The following is a 21,324-nucleotide window of genomic DNA, read 5'->3' as shown; positions in this document are numbered from 1 at the left end:
GCTAAAGCAAACATTTGTGAATTCAAGTATTTATTACATGGTGTTTTTTAAATAATTACTTTGAAAATTAATAGATATTTCTGTTTTACTTTTCAGATGTGTTACTTTAAAAAGATATTCTATTCTGTAGCTTTGCCATATTGGGTAAATGATGAGTGAGGATCAGACATTTGATGTGACTTTCAGTTTTGAATCCAAGTTGCATAAAAGCCTGAGATTCCTCTACTGAACTGAGAGTTTTGAACACTTCTTTTAAGGATCTTCTGCTCTGTCATAATTGCATATATCATATGCAAAGAACATCTTGCTATGGTTAGTGGTATGGTATGCTTTTATCAGCTACCAAAAAAAGTATTTTAGTAAAATCACTAAATAGAGAATCACTAAATAGGGAGCAGAACAGTCCCAGATATTTCAATGGATCACTTAAGAGTGAATCATGAAACATATCTAAATCCCATCTTATTAATTTCCTCCTTTCTTTCTTCAGAATAATTTCTTATATCTCCTCAAACCTGTCTGATTTTTGTTTGCCTTTATTTTCTTGAAAAAAATTGTCAACATGAATTTTAAAAAAATACATACACTTTCTGAGATAATTCATATGAATTTACATCTAGAACAGTCTTAAAATAAATTGAAGGTGACTCACTGCATTTGTAGACAGCTGCTTCATTTCCATTGTCTGTCTTGTTTGTTTTAAGGCGTTTCTAAGAATTATTTGCCAAGTGTTAATTTGGATAGAAGCCACAGTGTGAACTTAGCGATAATAATGTGTGTATTCAACCTATGTCCTCCTGGGAGGACCAGTCCTTCTGTGTCTTATCCTATGGAGTTTCAGTCCAGCCTTACCCATATGTTTGGCCAAGAATGAACAGAAGAGAAATATATTGAATATAGAACTGGACACAAGATGAGTTCACAGAAATTCAAACTGGAATTTAGGTAGCTGAAACTGGACTTGAACTTGGAATTTCTGTATTGCCAGCTCCAACAGCCCCTTATGGAGAGACCCTGAACCCCCAGATTCACTGTAGAAATTACTTAACCCACCCAGGTGTGATGGCTCACACCTATAATTCCTGCACTTTGGGAGCCCAAGGCAGGTGGACCACCTGAGGTCAGGAGTTCGAGACCAGTCTGGCCAACATGGTGAAACCCCATTTCTACTAAAAATACAAAAAATCAGCTGGGTGTCATGGAGTGCACCTGTAATTTCAGCTACTCAGGGAGCTGAGGCAAGAGAATCAGTTGAACCTGGGAGGCAGAGGTTACAGTGAGCTGAGATAGCACCACGGCACTCCTGCCTGGGCAATAAGAGTGAAACTCCATCTAAAAAAAACAAAAACAAAAAAGAAATCACTTAACCCTTGGCTCCCCCAAGCCTTTGGAACCATGAATGTAGGAGGAGCCTGTCATCCAAGCTGTGTCAGATGGAAAATACGATCTGTTTCTCTGCACGCTTAAATCTAGGAGGACTTGGGACTTGGGTTGTCTAACAGGAAATAGGGAAGTGACTGTGAATTTTGGAGCCCAGGCCTTGTGAGTTCTTGAGGATCCTCTCTCATTTTCTGGGACTGCTCCTCTGAGATCACCACTAGGGAAGTGAGCCCAGCCTGGCAGAGAATGAGTATCCACATGGAGGAGACCCAAAGCCCCAGCCCAAAGCCAGCAGCAACGATCAGATAGACATGTCACTGGGGCCAGCTTGTAGAGTCAGCCCACCTTCCAGCTGAGCACAGTCATGGGATTGTCAGCAGCAAAACCAGGACCCAGTACCTAGCCACCCAGCCCATTGACTCAGGAAAAAATATCCATCATTGTTGTTCTGAATCACTAGTTTGGGGGTGATTTGTTTTGCAGCAATATATGACTGAAATATTAATACTTCCTAAACCAAGCTTGAGCTCAAGTCAGCATGGGTGCACAGCTGGTCAGAATAATATGCTATTTTGCTTAAAAATCTCTGTATAAGATTTAATATATTTTCAGAATCAGCTCTATTCATGTCAATTTAGTTCTCTTAAAAATCTGTTTACTGGTTGACAAATATTTTCGTTGGCATAACAAAGTTGAGAATTCCTGAGTTTATATATGCTAGTGTAGTTATAATTAATCAATAATTTTTTAAGGTAATATAGCATTTTCTCATTAGCCATGACTTCCATTTCCATGCTGATCCTTATTTCTGTTTCCTGGCAGAAAACTTCCCTTCTTTTCTCTTTGGCAGGGTTACAGTTCATAAGTTATTCATTCCCTTTTCAGCTCCTCCACATTGCATTCTGGGCCACATGCCTTCCGTCATGGCATGTAGCTGGAGTCAGCGACCGGAGGAGCCTTTGACTATGCAATTAATGTGAGCACTTGAACTTGTACCTGCAGAATAACAAAAAGGACAGTGCTGCTTCATTCGCCCTAGAAAGATCAGACACCAGAACTTTGAGAAACACATAGGAAAGAATTAAAATACCCTTACCTCTCTGCAGTTATCCTGGAAATCTACGTGTGCATGTCAATTAATGCATACTGTAACAAAATTTAAAAAGAGAGATGTATACATATATATAATATATATAATATATACATATATATTTATATGAATCTTCCAATTATTTCTTCTAATGGAGAAAACATGTAGGTGCTTAACAGTAACCAAAATTAGAATTCAAAGTATATTTCCTTTTCTGCTGTCATCCTCAAGGCTGTCTTACCATTTCCTCCTGACACATTATTGAACAGGAGACAACTAGAGCTGAAAGTGACAGCAGTAATGTACTTCATCATTTCTCAGGCGAAGGGCCAAGGTTATGTAATTTACCCATTGTCCACTTGAAGAGTGACAGAGCGAGAATGTTCTCCTGGCCTCTGTCATTGAAAAAGCAGATTATTTAGTGAGTTTCTCAGTGAAAATCTTATTCAAACTGTAATGAGGCACTGGGTCACACATTCATGCATTCACTCCTGTATCCGTCCAACAAATGTTTATGTGTGTCTACCTATGCCAGCTTTTGGCCTCTGTGTTCTGTGCTGGGAACAAAATATTGAAGGAGGCACAGTCTGGGCTCACTAACAACTATACTTGACGTAAACAGGTGATTTTGGCAGAGCTCAGGGGCCATTAGCAAGGTGAATGTTGGGGGCTAACAGAGCACACAGCACCTAGCCTAGCTGTGGGTGGAGAGGGCATGCAAGATGGCTCTGAGGGAGGAGGTGGTCAGAAGCCTGCCTGGAGAATTGGTGGGGATAGCCTCAGCAAAGGAAGGTGGCATAGATGGAAATGACTTGATGGAAATGACTTGATGGAACCAGCCATCCAGGTCCTGGGGAAGTGTGTTCCAGTGTGGGTCTGAGGCTGCAGGTGATTCAGAAGAGCTGGGTGTCAGGGTCAAAGAAACGAGGAAGAAATAAAGAAGGTGAGATGTCTGGGGTATATCATATCTTGTAATACACTGAAGGGTTTTGGCCTTATCCCAGGTGTTAGAGCCTTCAGAGCTGGGGCTGAGCTTATTTGACTGCTTCCCATTTTAGAAAGACCCCCACTGCAGAAGAGAAAGGGTGAGGGGGAAGGAGGACAGGAGGAAGGAAGCCACTTAGGAGGTGATTCTCTGGATGACAGAGGTTACTGAGAACTGGGCAGAGCAGTAGGTTGGGAAAAGGCAGGTTCTGAAGTGTGAAAGGCAGGAGGCTGCTTCACTGGATGTGGGCTGGTAAGTCAGGGATGAAAGCAGTTTCTGCATGGGCAGCTGGGAGCATGGGCAGATATTGACTGGCCAAAGATTGCAAAGGGAGGGACAGCTTTTGGAGGGAAGGTGATAGCTTCCATTTGCAAACAGTTGCATTTGAGCTCTCTGCATGTGACAGAGACCACTGGATTGTCTCCCAGCACTCAGTCTCTTCTTCCTCTGCTGTAAGAGGATCTCTGTGCCTGGGTACGTCTCACCCAGAACAGAGACATGTCACCGCATCCCTCAGTGCTGGGTATAGCCAATGGCATGTGAGAAGCGATGGGGTACCTCCTAGTGATGTCCTGGAGAGGTGTGCACTGCCATTCTGGAATGACAAGGGCAAGACAACAATGAAAGTGATGGGCCACGGAGTACAAGGTGGAGAGTGACAGAGGTAAGTGGAGGGGAAGAGCACAGGGGGAAAGTAGTCAGGTTAAAAGTCCAGAGGAGAAGTCTTATATTTAGAGGAATGTTTTTCAACCAGAGGGAGACTGTTACCCCCCAGGAAAAATTTGTCAATGCTTGTGAGCAGTCTGGATTGTCATAAAAGGGGCTGGGGGTCTTGCTGGCATCTGGTGGGTAGAGGGTACTAAAGTCTAGTCTAAGTCTCAGTCTATTAGACAAATTCTGCTAAATATACTGCAGTGTGCAGTCAGCCCCTCACAGCAAAGAGCCGTGGATCTCACAATGCCGATACTGCTGAGGGTGAGAAACCATGGTTTAGAGTATAGGCAGACATGGTAAATGTATGCAGTGAACTTGCAAGTTGTTAGGGAATGGCAAGGACTGTGGTCAGCTGTACAGCACATGACCTATCTAAAGGGGTTCAAATTCTTTAAACATGTGCACATAACCATGCACTCCGCAAGCCAATTAGAGTACATCTGCCTGACCAGGCTCAGCCCATAGCCTGCTAGCTGCCTTTCTGTGTACTTAAAATTTTGATGAGTCTTAAGAACATACATACTCAGATTCAATGAGCAAGTGAGAAAACACACCCAGTCAAGGTTTCCTAAAGTATTGCATGTATAAAGTAAACTTGAGTTTTCATCCTATGTAACTTGCAAGAACTGCATTACATGATTATTTCTTAAATTATATGAGCTCTTAGCTGTGGTTTATTTTTGTCAGGTAGTGGGGCACGTGAGAGCCTCTTTTTAGCTAATATTTGATGTGATTTTCTCCAAAGACAAAGCTATTGGTGAAGCTTAGAAGGTGAAGTCCCTGAAATAAAACCTATATTCTAATTACTAAGAATGCATTTTCTAAAGACAAAGATAAAGCTTAAAATATGTCGTGTGCCAGCCACATAGATACACAAATTAGATATGCATATGTAGAAAGTTGATAGTCAAGCAAACTAGAACAGAAGACCTTTATTTTTGAGCTTGAGCTGCAGTCATTGAGTTACATCTAATACAATTCCAGGATCATACAGCCTTTCGGCTTTCTGGGGTGATAATGTACTCTGAAGGTGCCTCTCGCATCTTTAATCCTTACCTGAAGAAGCTTAGGACATTGCTTCATGAGCGGAGTGAGAATTAGTGAGGTTCTGCAGCCTTTCATTTCTCACTTATTATTCTTTCCTGACAAGTTGTTATGCAGAAATGACAGGTACATCTCTTGGTATCAATGACATCAGTGCCCAAGGGACAATTAGTGTTTGAAAACAGGAACAAAATTTAAAGGCTGTTAACTGCTGAGCTGTATCTTTGGAGGCTTCTCTGTGGAGGCGAGCATGGAGCACTTAATTTATCAGAACGAATATGCAGAGATTTGGACATCTGCCTCTGTGCGGATGTGTCCTGAGCTCCCCTTCCCAAGCATTTACAGCAGAAAACATATGTGACTGCTTCAGGATTCAGTTACGGGTTCAAGAGAGAACTGCAGTGCAGTTTTTTTTTTCAAGAAATCTCCCAAGTGGACAATATTTTCAAAGGAAGCCTTCTGGTATTTGCTACAATTTTGCTCTGGGCCCTAACTCTCACCCAGCAGGTGCTTCCAGGCTGGATTGGGCTTGGCTTGGAGGGGAGAGATTGAGGGTTTGCTGACAGTGTGGAATACTTGTGGTACTCACCCCAAGAGCAGTTTTGCTTTAAGATTCAAATCCTCAACTTCAAAGCAGTTAAAAAAAACACTTCTGTATGGAATGATCCCTCTCCTGTCCCCAGCTGGAGCTATGTTATTTAATCTTTCACCTATTTATGTATTGTCTCTTTTTCCTAGGTACAGTTTAGCAAACTGATTAAGAGCAATTAACCACTAACTACTTCCCTCCCACTGGTTCTAATCCCAACTCCACCACCTCCTTACTTTGGGACGTTTAGCAAGCTATGCAACCTATTTGGTCTCCAATTTCTTCTTCATAGAAATGGGAGAAATAATATCTACAACATTAAGTGCTGAGAAAATTAAGCAAGATGATACTTACAAATGGTTTAGACCTGGAACTGATACATAGAAAGTGGTTAATAGGTATTTGTTGAGTGGAAGAAAGAATATTGAATTAAAAGCACAGTGTCTACATGCAAGTAGAGCAGTTCTAAAGTCGCTTAGGAATAATAGGAGGGTGCATTTCCATGTAAAAGATGAGGCCCATTTTTTCAGTGAACAGCTTTGAACACTGCAAGCATGAGTTTATAGAATTCGTTTAAGGTGAAAGTTAGCAGGGCAATGTCAGGGCTTGGTCTCCCCTCCCATGGCGTTGTCCCTTTCTGTTGCTCACCCTCACCCCTTCAAGCTTCTCTTATACTCATGGTGGTTCTATAAATCCAAGCTTCTAAGCTTGGCAGCACAGCCTACTCCAAAGGAGAACCCTGAGCATCTCAAGGATGAAGGGAAGTAAGCCCACAGTCTCGCCGTCATCAGGGAGGGTGCTGGAGTCTGTGCCCTAGGACAGACCATAGTGTTCGTTTTCTGAAGCTTTTCAGAGGAGCCTTACTGCCTCCCTGAGTTTGGGATGGTGATGCCATGCTGCCAGCATTCTTAAGGATGGGAACCAGGCTGGCTGATTAATCGCCATTACTTTTGCATCCAATGAGAGTTAAAACTTTCAAGAATATAGACAGTAATTTGCATGTAGGATAACATCTGGCACCAAGTAGAATAAGTACATTCTAATGACTCCAGCTTTTAGTTAGAGAAAATCTTTTAGAGATGTGACCTCTGGTTTTTATTTTGAAGGAGGAAATGCACATTAGTACTTGGTGGGATCATTCCTGCTCTCTGTAATTCCCACACCACTGAAGCAACCACATTCTTGGCCTTTTCTTCCGTGGACTGCAATGCAGACCAATGGGGTTTACCAGTGTGGGATTCAAAGTTATGAGTCCCTGCCCTGAAGACTCCTTACAGGTGGAATAGCCTTGCTGAGGCTCAAACTCCTTTTGCTCTAAATGAGGGAGAAGAATCAGCACTTCACAGAGGGGCTTTCTGGAGCTTTTGCCCTGAAGATGCAGCTTACAAACACAAGTGAGTGAGCGACTTCTCCCCAAGTCAGAGTAGCTGAGAAAATCCGAAGTACTCAGGGACGGAAGACCTAGGTTGGTGTGCACATCTTTGCATGGATTTGCATCAGTCTCAATAGCTAGGGTAGGTGGTGATAAAAATGGCCCCCAAATCAAAGTGGCTGGCAACAATGGTGGTTTCTCACTTGTATTTGTCCACTGTAGGAGAACTGCCACTTTGTGCCATGCACAGGACCTAGGCTTAGAGTCACTATCTGGGACCCTGCTGGCCCCACAGAGGAGGGAAAGGAAAGTATGGTGAGCCCTGCAGTGGCTCTTAAAGCTTTTGTGTAGAAGGAGCACATATCACTGCTGCTCACATGTCACTGGTCCTACCAAGGCACATTGCATCCCAGTGGGGCATGGGAGGGACGGTCAACACATATTTCAGAACAATGGTCCAGTCCAGTGCAGGTGTAGTATATATATAACTGCATCGTGTATCTATCATCTGTACTTAGAGTTGCCTTGAGGGATTGCTTTTGAACATGAAAATATTCAATTTTGCTCCTTGAAATCTTTCATCAAATCGATACCAATGTGCTACCACTTTTTCCTTCTTCTTCTTATCTCCTTCTGTCAATGATGTTATCAGCATCTCCAACTTGTCCTCCTCCTTAGAAGAAATCCAAAGGCTGGTGCCACCACCTGCCTAGCTATCTATACCTTATGTAGAGGAGTTTTGGCCAACACTCAGGAGTGTGGTTCATTTTCATCCATTCTCTCCTCAGCGTGCCTCCGCTGGCATTGCCCATGTCAGGCTGGATGACATTGCTTGCCTTTGGATGGTTACCCTTGAAGAGGCAAGGTGGATCAGACTCGGCTTCCCTCTGTAGTATTTTCCTTTTTCACTTTCTGGTTTGTGAGTGTGGAGGTCTTATTTGCAGGATGAAATTCCCATTTGGGTGATTTTCTCACACTGGTGCTGAGCTGTGCTTGCTCAGCCTTTGCGGGTGCACCAGCCTATAGGGCTGACCCGGGTGCTGGTGTGCAGCGTGGTGCCCTGTGCCTGCTCCAGGGAGCACAGATGCAGCTCTCATCTGAGGACCTCCATAGCCTCTTATCCAAGGATTGAATATTTTTCTACCTTTTGAGTGATTCTCATTTCCCTAGAGTCTATTTTATAGAATCGAATTGACCACTGATGATAAACAGTTCAAGTTTAGAAATACCAATTTACTGTCATCAGTGAATGCAGACATACTTTATAATTTGACTTGATTAGTACTTTCTTCTCTAACTTCTATTAACTGAAGAATAATCGCATGTGAATGATAGTTTTATTCTTTCCACCATCTTTTGACAATGTGCTCTCTAAAAAATATCCTGGTCATCTTGAACCTGCAAATCCAGCTGGATGGAAAGAGCTGTCTGTGAAGTTGAAAGATGAGTTCCATCCAGTCTCATCTCCCAGGTGACGATCACCTGACTTCATTCCCTCGGAGTCACATCTATGTCTGTGGTGCCTTTTTTTTTTTTTCTTGGTCAAAACATGTTTAAATCTAAGTGATATTGTATGTGACCAGGGTTTGTTAAGTGAGAAAATAAGATATGCATGCAAGGAAAGCACTTACTGTTTTATGAAGGGGAAACCTGATTTGCTGATGTGCATAGTGATTTTAATTTGCACAAAGCATTCCAGCTTTCTAGGCTGTGAAAGAAGCAGGCTGACTTTCCCTCTGCACACAGATATGAAAACACTGGCCTTTAAAGTCGCTCCTCAGAAATCTCGGCCCTTCTTCGTCCTACTCCCACAAGTCAGACACACTGCAAGGGACATACAGCTCAGACCCAGCCTCCTCCCTGGGTGCTTTTTCTGGATCCCACTTGGAATCTCCTTGCCCTCAGGCCTTCTGGACTTGCATCTTTACCACCGTGTGGGAATTTGAGCACTTGGGTTCTTTCCTCAGTGTAGTGCTAGTGGCTGGGCACACAGACGCAGCAGGAGTGGTAGTTATCTCTAGGACAGTGGAAGGTACTTTCTAGAAAGGGCCCCCCATGGTCCTGTGAAGGGCTATGCTCTTACGTGGACATGGAGACCTTTGACTCCATGGCCCAGCAGACCCATTTTCCAGATGACCAAGCTGAGCCCCAAAGGCTGACTGATTTGGTTGAGGTGACAGAGAAAGGATAAAACCCCTACTTCAGAGATATTTCTACTGTGACATCCTCTACTCTCCATCCCATGTGAATACGATGACCAATTTATTTTTTGTAAAAGTCAAAGAAAGATAAAGAAAGACCTTTCAGATAGTAAGAATTTTGATTGATTGATGTGAAACAAAAATTCTATTGAGGGACCTGAGAGGAAAAGCTAAATGTTGTAATGGGAAACAGCACCAGTAGCAGTTGTTGGGAGAACAGGGTGATGGAGAAGCTGAGGCTGGAGGACGACCATGATTCTCTGAGGCTTGGAGACGTGGAGCCTGCTGCAAGGGAAGATGTGTGATAGGAGCTGGGGGAGGTGCTACTGTCCTCTCTTTCTGCACCTGTTTTCTCAGTGGAGCATGTGCAGCATTTCGTGTTGATGGACAGCTAGCTTTCTCCTACTGCAGGACATTATCAAATGATTTCTGTTTCCTGAGCACACAGGTGGCAGAGCCACAAGTGGCCCGAGGCTGCTTAGGGATCTGATGTTTGTTCACTCTGTTAGCTGCTTTCTTTTAGGAGGAGAAAAACTTATAACATCCTTTCTGTTTATTCCATTGATTTAGCATACTGATGTAATTGAAATTGCATTTAAAATAAGAATTAAAAGAGAAAACTTAAAGATTCATCTGAAAGGAGTTTTTCATTGTTATTCTTCCTTTTGAAAAGTAAAGTAGCTTTAAATATTTATTACATGCATGGTTTATTGAAGGGATAGGGTATAATATATATTACTATATCTTAGCTCAAATTTTAAGTACAGGTAAGTCTTCTTTGCTTCAACTGGATTTTCCTACCAACCAAAATAGCCTAAAAAAACAAGGCGAAAACATAGTTGTAATCCCTGCTTTGCTTCATTAGTTTAGAAACACTTCAGAGAGTTCAGATTGTTCTGAACTTTGATCACTATTACATTGAAATTTACTACATTAACTCTGTAGCTTTTATATCAGACACAATTTAAAAGAACAAGTTATAAGAAAAATGTGTTGCTAATGATAATAATTAGAGGTTTAACAAAGGGATGTGTCAAATGGAACCCCCAAATCAAGGGCAAGTTATTACTCAGATAACCTTTGAATATGCCAGAATTAGCTAAATTATCAGTAGTTTCATGAGCTTTACTAGAAAGGGAAAGAAGTAATGGCCAGTGTGCCTCAATCAGTTTAATGACAACTTGATTTTCCAAAAATATCCTTAAGGAATTAGTCCAACTAATTTGGGAAAATAATGTAGCTAAGTTATACCCAGCATATTAAGCACTTAAGTGTGTGTGTTGCTTTCAGATAATTTGGCAGGGCACACAGCTACATTCATAAAAAGCTAAAATATTAATGAAAGTATTAACATTGTCGGATTACAAATTGAGTTGAAGTTTATCATGTGTGCCATAGTAGTGGGCTTTTCCTTCAGATCAGAACATTTTTAAAGAGGAGAAAGAAAAATTTAAAAGAAAGAGTCTTGCTTCACCACTTTTGAGCTCAGGCTTTTTTCAGAAGCTCATTCAATTGTCCAGCATTGTGATCACCTAGAGGGCGGGTGCACACTCCAAGCATGGACCCTGAGCTGTTGCCAGGTGCTGCACTACCTACCATCCACCAGTGGTGCCAGCATTGAATGATGGGGCATGGGGGTCAGGAAGGAAGCCTCAGGTTCTTTTATTTGGCTGGTCTAAATTCACATGGATTCTTTAACACTTCCAACAAAAGAAAAAAAATCTTGTTTTGTACAACATATGAAGTTTACTTTCTATATTTTTTAAACCGCCTATTAAAAGTCAGTCATCCTTCTACATTTGGGTCTAAAATAAAGATTTTTAACTTACATTTGGTTGTTAAATGAGGCTCTGGGTGTGGAAAAGGATTACTATATTTGATTCTCTTTTTTTGATCATAGAATCTGTATCTTTCAGGAAGGATCAGCTGTGTGTGATTTGGGGTTTAGCATAATCTTATTGCAGAATTACAGGAGGAGGAGAGACGAAGCTTGGAAATGTCTATTAGGTTTACCACAAGCAGACCCTAAGACAAGGGTCTGGGTACAGTCATTTAGTTAGGAAGTGGTTCTCTTTAGCACAGTGACGGCGTGAGACCATGAGATCAGCTCCCTCCAAAAAGGGAGATCAGCTAATGAAATGGACCAGTGGTGGAAACAGGGCTCAGTTTTTCCTGTGACTCTCTGAGGGATGTGCAGACCATGCTCAGATTTCCTATTAAGGGATGTTGATGCAAAAGCTGTAGTATTTATTCATCAACTACCTCTTCATTTGCAGACACACAGGAAATTGTACATTTAGAAAGGAACAATCTACGGTGATCCCCAAGCAAGGGATATGAGTAGGATGTTGACAGGCTTAGCTATAAGAAGCATAGCTAGAAACTCATGTAAACACTGGAAAAGTTGACTGATTAAGTTCAGTGGAAAATGGTATTGGTATTGAATCCACGTACACACAGGTTATCATCATAAGCTCACTAATGGAGAGTTATGTACACTGAGCACCTGTGGCTTGGTGCATTTCATTTTGTCTTAGCCCTTGACTCACCAGCCATCAGAAAGAGTAAACAATGGACTTTAACCTAATTAAGCCAAGCTTAATACATCTCTGTAGATGCACAGATTCTATTAGGATTTCTAAATAGATAGCCAAATCCAGACCCATAATTATTTATAGTCTACATGTGAATATTCCTTATCAGTGCTTTAGAAGTTAACATTTATTTTCAACCTCTACTTGCTTTGATTATGACAGATTCAATGGGAAGCCTCAAAGCAACATGCTTCCCTTCTCTCAGCAGGGGCTCCTCTGTTCAAGTCTGAGAATATGACCAGACAGGTCTCCTGATTTTTTGGGGTTTTTTTGAGGCGGAGTCTTGTTCTGTTGCCCAGGCTGGAGTGCAGTGGCACAATCTCAGTTCCCTGCAACCTCCACCTCCCGGGTCCAAGTGATTCTCCTGCCTCAGCCTCCTAAATAGCTGGGATTACAGGTGCCTGCCACCATGCCCAACTAATTTTTTTTATCTTTAATAGAGATAGGGTTTCACTATATTGGCCAGGCTGGTCTCGAACTCCTGACCTCTGATGATCTGCCTGCCTTGACCTCCAAAAGTACTGAGATTACAGGTGTGAACCACCATGCCCGAGCAGATGTCCTGATTTTTGTGGATGGAAATTTCATACTTTCCTCACCAGATTCCTCTGTTGGTATGAATACACTTTGGACATTATAGCTCCTTTGTGTGTAATATTTTGGCTTCACACCCAATTATTCCATATATTAATCAATAAACAGAAAGAAGAGGAAGTGACCATCCACAGAGTACTTTGCTGTAGTGTACACTCAGGACCTACAGAAATGGAATTCAGTGGAGGCAATACTAGCAGAACTCAGTCTGCTAAACACTTATAGGACAATTTCTATCTGCTAAACACTTCCATGGGTGCACCGTGAGTTTGATTACATTTAGAGTTTCCCAAAGGAATAAATGTCTCATGAGTCACAGATACCAAAGCTTAGAGAAACTGAAGACAAGTGGCAAGTTTATGCATTTTGGGGATGAGTAGCCAAATATGAGCAGATGATGGAGTAGTTCTTCATATCAAGATGATGAAAGCTAGCAATTGAAGCGCCATTACCTGAAAACAAACCCCCTGTTTTTTTCAAATGGGCTCTGAGACAAGAGAGGGATCGGGCCATGCCCTTTCCAAAGCACTAATGGTAAATCAGAGAAGAATGCACCAGGGTCTCTGGTATATCATTAATAACCAAGGCTTCAACACACAGTGCACTTGCTGTCAGATGAGACGAGAAGGACAGGCTGGTGTTTGGAAGAAACATCATGCCTGACTCTTGAGAAACAGAAGGGCAACTGAAGCAGAGGAGCCCCTGCATTCTTCTTTAGTTTACATTGGTGCTTTTCAAAGGGCATGGCATTTATTGGTCAAAGATGGACACTTTCTGAAGAAATGAATGAATGAATGAATGATCAATGCTCAGTTATGCCAGTACATGGAGAAACACTAGCTACCATACACTGAGGTCCCCTCATGGGCACATACTATGTCCCCTGTTGCCTTTGCACTTGTCTTTCCATGGGGGGGATGAGCTGAGGGGAGGATCATCCCATCTGCATCAGAATGCACTCCTGGCCTACCCTCAGCTCTCTCAGTGGAAGTTTCCAATAGCCACCAAAATGATGTGCACTGAGAGTGGACCAAAGAGATTGACACCTGGCTCTGTGAATCCGGAAGCAAACCCTAGTTTCCCCTCTACCCCTGTCTCTCATCAGCTTGACAAAAAAAAAAAAAGAAAAAGAGAGACAATGTGATAGATAAAGATGTGATAAAGTGTTTCATTGAACAAATATTTGTTTATAAACATTGAATATAAGTTGCTAAATTCTACCACAGCTAAAGCATATGATGTTTTCTTCAATGGATTAACATTAAAATACTCCAGGATGGATAGATGTTCTGAAGATTACCCTTCTGTTAGACTTTTCCTCCAAAAAACATTGTGTACTTTCATTTCATTGAGGAGAATGAGAAAATGCTACTCTAATAAAATAAGTTTATGTTAAAATGAGTACAATATTGTATACTGATATTTACCGTTTCCTGGATTTACTGAATTTAAAGACCAAAAATACACATAAAGCTTTTATGTTATCATTTCCTTGTGTTCCACCTGTAGTTTCTTATATGACATTTTATAGAAGCTAACATTTCTGACTCCACTTTTATAATGACTTAGAATTACTAAAGAGGATTATCTGCTTATCATAGAGGAAATGAAATCTTTGAAAGTATTTGACTATCTCATTTAAGAAATGTGGAATATCATCTGTCTTTCTTAAGTGCATCAAAGCTAGTATTTTATCTCAGAAATGAGCAAGCAGGCGAAAATGAGTGTTTTCTATCTTACACTGACCACTGGTTTCTGAAATTTTAATACTATTTCCACTTTGCTACTTTAAAATCAAAATAGATTTTTAAAAATCTTTGGGGAAATAACTTTACTTTCCTTTATGCTCCATCCTGAAGAACACACACTTAGAATTCAATAAATAATAAATAATATAATAATACAGTCTGACCTTAGAAAATCTCTTTTCACTCCCAATATGTATTTCTAGAATCTGTATTTTAGCTTGTCAGAAAAAATCCGTAAATTGGCCTTCCTACAAATCAGTAGGAAGTCAAGATTCATGCCTGACTCATGGGAAACAGAAGGGCAACTGAGGCAGAGAAGCCCCTGCATTCTTCTTTAATTTACATTAGTGCTGTTCAAGGGACATGGCATTTATTGGTCAAAGATGGATACTTTCTGAATAAATGAGTGAATGAATGAATAAATGAATGAATGATCAATGCTCAGTTATACCAGTACATGGAAAAACACTAGCTACCATCCACTGAGCTCCCCTCGTGGGCACATACTGTGTCTCCTGTTGCCTTTGCACTTTCCATGATGGGGGAGATAAGCTGGGGGGAGGATTATCCCATCTCCAGTGTTATTTTGTCTTCCCCCAAGTTGTCTGAGAGATTTTTGTTCCTCCTTCCCCACCTTGTCCAGGAGCGGCTTCTGCTCTCCCTGCTGCCAGCCCACATCGCCATGGAGATGAAAGCAGAGATCATTCAGAGGCTGCAGGGTCCCAAGGCGGGCCAGATGGAGAACACAAATAACTTCCACAACCTGTACGTGAAGCGGCATACCAACGTGAGGTAGGGCGCTGGGCTTGCGCCTTGGCTGGTCTGGGAGTCTGTTTGCCTGACTGGAGACGTTTTGCCTGAGATCTCACACCTCACATCACCATCTCTTCTTTGTGACAGTGGATCCTTTGCAGGGGGACGAATCACCAAGATTCTGCCACCCCACTCACCTGCTGCTGCCCCTCGGGGTCTTCACACTAAGATTAGAAAATAGGGTGCTGTTTCCTGTATTGGATTGAGTTGTCCTTCACAGCCCTGGCTTCTGTGGCCAAGCATCCATCACAGAAAGGAGTGAAGGGGACAGCAGGGTTTTCATTCTGGAAACCCTGTGATCAGATTACAGTAAGATCAGAGGGAGAGCCTGTGGGATCTCCAGGCACAAAGACTGAGTCCTCCAAATGGACTTTGCAGGAGCAGGGCATCCATGAAGCCATCAGCATGATGAGTTTCTTGGGTCTGGAAAACCAGCGACCAAAGTCACGGGACATTGATGCGTACCTCAGTTAATTTACTGTGAAAGTTACTGCCTTTCTGAGATTGGCATACCTACTTCCCACGGGGTCACAGTGCCTAGAAAACTAACATGTTTTCATCATGGGATTGTAGTAGGGAAGGAGGTTGGTGTGGGGCCTCTGTCTCCCATGAGCTCTAGAGAGGAATAGTGAGAGGGACTCACTTCAGGCTGGAGGGGATCCTCCCTCCCATTTCTCTCCTGCCCCTGTCTCTCAGCCACAGCAGGGTGAGGCCCACCCAGACCAACACCAATTTCTGTGCCCCTCCCATTCCCAGGACCACTTCTTTTGGGGGTTTGCTCTTTTATCCACTCCATATGTTAATACGCTGCTTTCCATTCTAGCTGGGTGTATTTGGCCACTCTTACAATGCTATAAAAAACTACCTGAGACTGGACAATTTATAAGGAAAAGAGGTTTAATTGACCCAAGTTCTGCAGGCTGTACAGGAAGCATGGCTCCGGAAGCCTCAGGAACCTTATAATCATGGCAGAAGGTGAAGGGAAGCAGGCATGTCTTAAATGGCCAGAGAAGGAAAAAGAGGAAGAGGAAGGTGCCACACACTTTTAAACACTCAGATCTCATCTCGTGAGAACTCACTCACTATCATGAGAACAGCAAGAGAAAAAGCTGCCCCTCTGACCCAATCACCTCCCAGGCTCCTCCTCCAACCCTGGGAATTACAATTCGACATGAGATTTGGGTGGGGACACAAATCCAAACCCTATCACTGAGTTATCTCCGTAAGTAACCTGTGCATGTATCTGACCTCACTCGGTATGTTTTGATGGTCTTAGTTTAGTCATTAGAGTTTTTAGAAGAGCCAGGCTGCTTCGGGTCTAAGTTTTTTGAAGCTTGTTAATAAGAAACAAATTTACCTGTAATTTAAAGACATTGCTAGGGCAAATCCCACTTGACATCAGATTTTAGAAAAGCTATATAAGACCCAAGCATACACAGATGTCAGTGTGATATAGAAAACTCTTATCAGGAAGGAGGTAACAGAAACACATTTATATATGAGTAGGAACTAAGGAAGCACAATTGGATACATGATAGTAAAAGCTACATTTAAAGAAAGTTTACACATGTTAAGGAGTAAAATTATTTTAAATACTGGCTTGCCTTCAGTTTTGTGAGCATTTTGACTATACAATTATAGAAGAAACATTCAGTTGTCTGACTAAGTGTATTATTCTATTAATGGCTCTTTCTAGCCTTAAATGTCTGAAGTTCAGCATTGCCCCTCTGATCTTGGGAAATATTTTTAAGTCACTTTTTGACTGCTCAAGTGTATCTGACCCCTTGGCCTTGCCCTCCCTCTTAAGGAATTTTCCTATCCCTTGATCTCTTGGCATTGTATTCCCTCAGTTTTCTCCTGACAGTCTGTTTTGTTCTTTTCTTTACCCTAAATCAAGGCCCTCCTGTAAATGAGAGTATGTTGGGGGCTTTCTCTTACCTCCTCTCTGTTTCTCTACAATCCTCTACAATTCCAGGACTTTAATTCCCATCTAAATGATGCTCATACACAGGCCTCAACCACAGCTTTCCATATTCACCTACTTAATGTGTATCTAACGCACCACCATCAAACACAACACAACCAAAGTTGGGCTAGTCATCTTTCCCTACACACTTTTTTGATTTGCACAGGCCTAGATTTCTGAACTCCATTGCTTAGCCAGAAATCAGTCTTCATTTTAATGCTTTCCTCTCCCAGACAACCCCCGTACAACATCAAATTAGTGACAAACCTAGTTCATTCCTCATCCTATCTCCCACGTGTGTCCACTTCTATTTCATCATATTATAGACCTTCAATGGGGCTCTCCAGGGTTCCAATGATATAGTTCTAACTGGCCTGCCAGCTTCCAGGTTGCCACAGTAGAGATGATCTTTCTAAAGTGGCATTATGGTCAGACTCCAGGTGGGGCTTCCTTCCTCTGTGGTCCGATAAGTGCACTGTGCTTTCTCTCCCATAATGCTTTGCTTCTTTGCACTTTGCATCACAATTGTCTGCTTACTTTTTTAATTCCTTTGCTGCCAAATAACCCCTGGACCACCTTAAGGTATATCCAGGCAGCCTATCTCAGAGCTGCTTTGTTCACTGTAGGTTTTGAGCGCAGGAAGCACTGCGGCTGGTGTGAACAAGAAGGAAGTGGAGTTAACTGCCCATGTGCACATGCTGCCTCTTGATACTGCTTAGAATCAGGGACTCTTTCTCCGAGCGAGCATTGTTCATCCTATCTCTTGGACAATGGCTCAGCACTTGTGATCCCTGCCACTATAGGTTAGCATGGAAGAAACAGGGATGACTTTTAGGGGATCATCTGAACAGAGTGGAGAGTAGAGCTGCCCTAGAAACCCTGATTTTCCTGTACCTATCAGAGGTTCCTGCAGCTCGTGCCCATCAGCAGAGGAGCAAGTATTTCCCCCAAGGTGCAGCCAGGCATCCTGGGATCAGTGCAAGGAGCAGAGTATGGCCAACAGCAGAGTCCTGCCCTGCCCTGGCTGACACCCTGCTGACTGGTGCCCCTTTTTGTATTTTTTATTGTTGTAAAATATGCATAGCATGACATTGACAAATGCAATTGTTTTTAAGTGCACAGTTTGGTTGGATCACAAACACCTACGTTGTTCTACAACCATCACTATTCTCCATCTCCAGAACTCTTTCTTCATCCCAAACTAAAGCTCCAAACCCATTAAACAACAACTCCACACCCCCCTTCCCAGGCCCCAGGCAACCAGCATTTTAGTTTCTGTCCCTGTGGTGTGACTACACTGTATGCCCCATATATGTAGAATCACACAGCATTTGTTCTGTTGTATCTGACTTATTTTACTTAGTATAAGGTTTTCAGGAGTTGCAGCACATGTCGGGATTTCATTTCTTTTGAAGGCTGCCTGATATTCATTGTATGGATAGAACACATTCCGTTTATTCATCCGTCAATGGACGTTTGGTTTGTTTCCATCTTTTGGCCATTGTGGGTACTACAACTATGAACATCCGTGTGCAAATATCTGTTCAAGTTCCTGGTTTCAGTTCTTTGGATATATACCCAGAAGTGGCACTGCTGAATCATATGGTATTTTGTTTAACATTTCTGAGGACCGCCCATATTGTTTTTCATGGTGGCTGCATCATTTTACCCTCCCACCAGCAAGGCACACTTATTCCCATTTCTCCAGGTTCTCATCCACAACCATTATTTTTGCGTTTTATAAGAACCTTCCTAATGGCTGTGAAATGGTAGTTATTTTTGCTCCGTGGTACATCTTCAGTCATAGATATTCACTCTGTGAATCTCAAACCACCAGCAGAAATGTAGGCCTCTTTATAAGGCCTTGATACGAATCAGAAACATGTTATTGTGTAGGACAAGTTGCAGTGCACACAGGGTGCTGTGTTTTCCTATTTTAAACATGTAAAAAGCACTAAGGAATTTCACACTCCTCTTCACTAGTGAGTATATCCCATGAAGGGAAGCTGCTCTGTCATTTCCTAAGAGTGACCTTCCCAGACTCCTCACTGTCTAATCTGTCCCTGCTCTTCTGTCTCATAACACTCTCTCGTTTTCCTTTGTAACCCTTTTTATGATTTATAATTGGACATCTGTTGAGGTCCACATTTGTTCAATACGTTGTCCCAGCTTAATTCTGAACGTCAGGAAAATATTCCATGCCTGCTTCATCCTGGCAGTTAGGAAGGACTCCAGAATCATTTAAGTAATCTTTTTAAAAAAGGATTATTATTCCCATTTCTTCCTTGACTCAATATAAACAGAATTTGTTTTTTTAAATTATTTTGCTGCTTCACTCCCATCTTAACTACAAAAGTTTAATCTTAAAAAATGTTTAAATTAACAAGTTTAAAAAAATGTTTATATATTCTCTATCCAGGAAAATTACATCTTTCTCATGAAAATATAAAGTGCAAACAAAATTACATGATTTTATTGGAAAAATTATCATTACTTTATTTAAAATATATATATATAATCTAGAAAACTCTGTCTGCATACCTCCTTTCTTCCTACAGCATCTTATATGCTGATATCGTTGGCTTTACCCGGCTGGCAAGTGACTGCTCCCCAGGAGAACTAGTCCACATGCTGAATGAGCTCTTCGGAAAGTTTGATCAAATTGCAAAGGTGAGTATTATAGATTCCCTTCCGCGTTGAAGATTTCTAAACTCTTGGCTTCGTTTTTCTTCATCCACCTATCAATAGTTTACTTTTTCATAAAAGCATCCTTTAGGAAGATTGTTTGTAAAAGTTGCTGGATTTCTTTGCCATTGATGTTTGATGAGCCTCAAACCTGTCTCAGGGATGAAAAATGCCATGGCATATCATTATCATGTTTTTATCTATTTTAAAACTTCCTCCTATGTATAATTCAGCACACATGTAATAAATACATTCCAGGCAGTGAGCTCCAACTTGCAAATCCCTCTTCGTGGTACTGTTTTAAGGTGCTCTCTTAGGCATTTCCGTGTCCAGGATCTGGTATGACCCTTTCCACTCCTCCAGTTGCCAGCATCCTCTATTCCTATTGTTAAGCTGAACCCTGGAAGAGCCCCTGAAATAGAATGTGCACCTTCCATGCAAAGCCTTTACTGACTCTTGTCTCATTTTTATCCTTTGATTCTTTTGCCTCTTAAACAAAGATGGAAGTTCAGAGTCTTCCACTCATATGCTCTTCCATGGGAAATTTCACAGATAGGAATGATGTAAAACCATCTGAAACCACACTAGACCCTATTACTTTTTAGAACTGCCACAATTGCTGGTGGCAACGTCAGTGACAAAAAGTTTCTTCCTGCAAGCCCTGTACTTCCTGTTAAATGTTTCTGGTTGGCCTAATTCTCTCTTTGAATTGTTCCCAACAAAAAAGTGCTTCATTTTGCCTAGCAATATCAGTGATTTATCTGTGGAAGAATTGGTCCTAAATTTAGTTCATTGTGTGATTTAGATCACTTTTAAACAAGACAGCACATTCCAGTCAAGTCTCTTAGGAAGAAATCTGGCTTGCAGATGTTAGCATGGTCATTCTTAGGCCAAACTCCCCAAGTTTGTCGCCTTCTGCAGTTCCACTGACCTTGACAGCTCTCTCTGTGGATTTTAAAACATCAGTAAAAGCACAGGCCTGCTTCCTTCCTTTACCAAGCCAAAGTGAAGGGGGTGAGTTCTATGGGTGTTCATTTATAGGAGAAGAAAGGTTGAAACCTAAATGATGTCTTAAAAGTCTGAATTAATAAAAGGTCATTTTTGCTGGACTACCTGTTCACGTTAGGAAGAAACGTTTCAATCTTGGCTGGGAACAACGTCACTCCAATGTTCAGATGACATTCTCTCCTCTAGGTGCCTGTCTCAGTGTTCAAATGACTCTTCTTAGAGGATAAACCCCCGCCCCCCCAACTCCAGTTCTGCCTCCTCTTGACTAATTAAATCTGCGACAGCCCTACTGCCAAATAGGTTCACATTCACAGGTATCAGGACTAACTTCAACATGCGAATTCGTAAGGACATAATTCATTACCCATAAAAGAGGTACTTGACATGACTTCCTGTAATCACTGGAACAAAGGAGTTTACAACCTTAGCTGATTCTCCATCCCTTGGTTTATCCATCATTGGTCAGAGGCACAGTGTGCCTTCACATGAGTTCATGGTTCACAGTTCACTAATGGGGGGTTATTGTCAGAAAACAGATACT

General features: G+C 41.8%; 1 protein-coding gene across 1 annotated transcript in view; it reads left to right on the top strand.

Annotated features, from left to right (window-relative positions):
• ADCY2 (adenylate cyclase 2) overlaps positions 1-21,324 on the top strand; it is a 450,913-nt gene that overhangs the window by 296,034 nt on the left and 133,555 nt on the right. Inside the window, exons 5-6 of the mRNA XM_032279123.1 lie at positions 14,955-15,103; positions 19,649-19,760. Of these exons, the coding sequence (XP_032135014.1) occupies positions 14,955-15,103; positions 19,649-19,760 (261 nt within the window). The remainder of the gene's footprint in view (positions 1-14,954; positions 15,104-19,648; positions 19,761-21,324) is intronic.

This window comes from Sapajus apella, unplaced genomic scaffold (assembly GCF_009761245.1).
Source record: "Sapajus apella isolate SASKATOON/1434 unplaced genomic scaffold, GSC_monkey_1.0 scaffold11, whole genome shotgun sequence".
Taxonomy (NCBI): Eukaryota; Metazoa; Chordata; class Mammalia; order Primates; family Cebidae; genus Sapajus; species Sapajus apella.
This window is presented reverse-complemented; position numbering and strand designations above follow the sequence as displayed.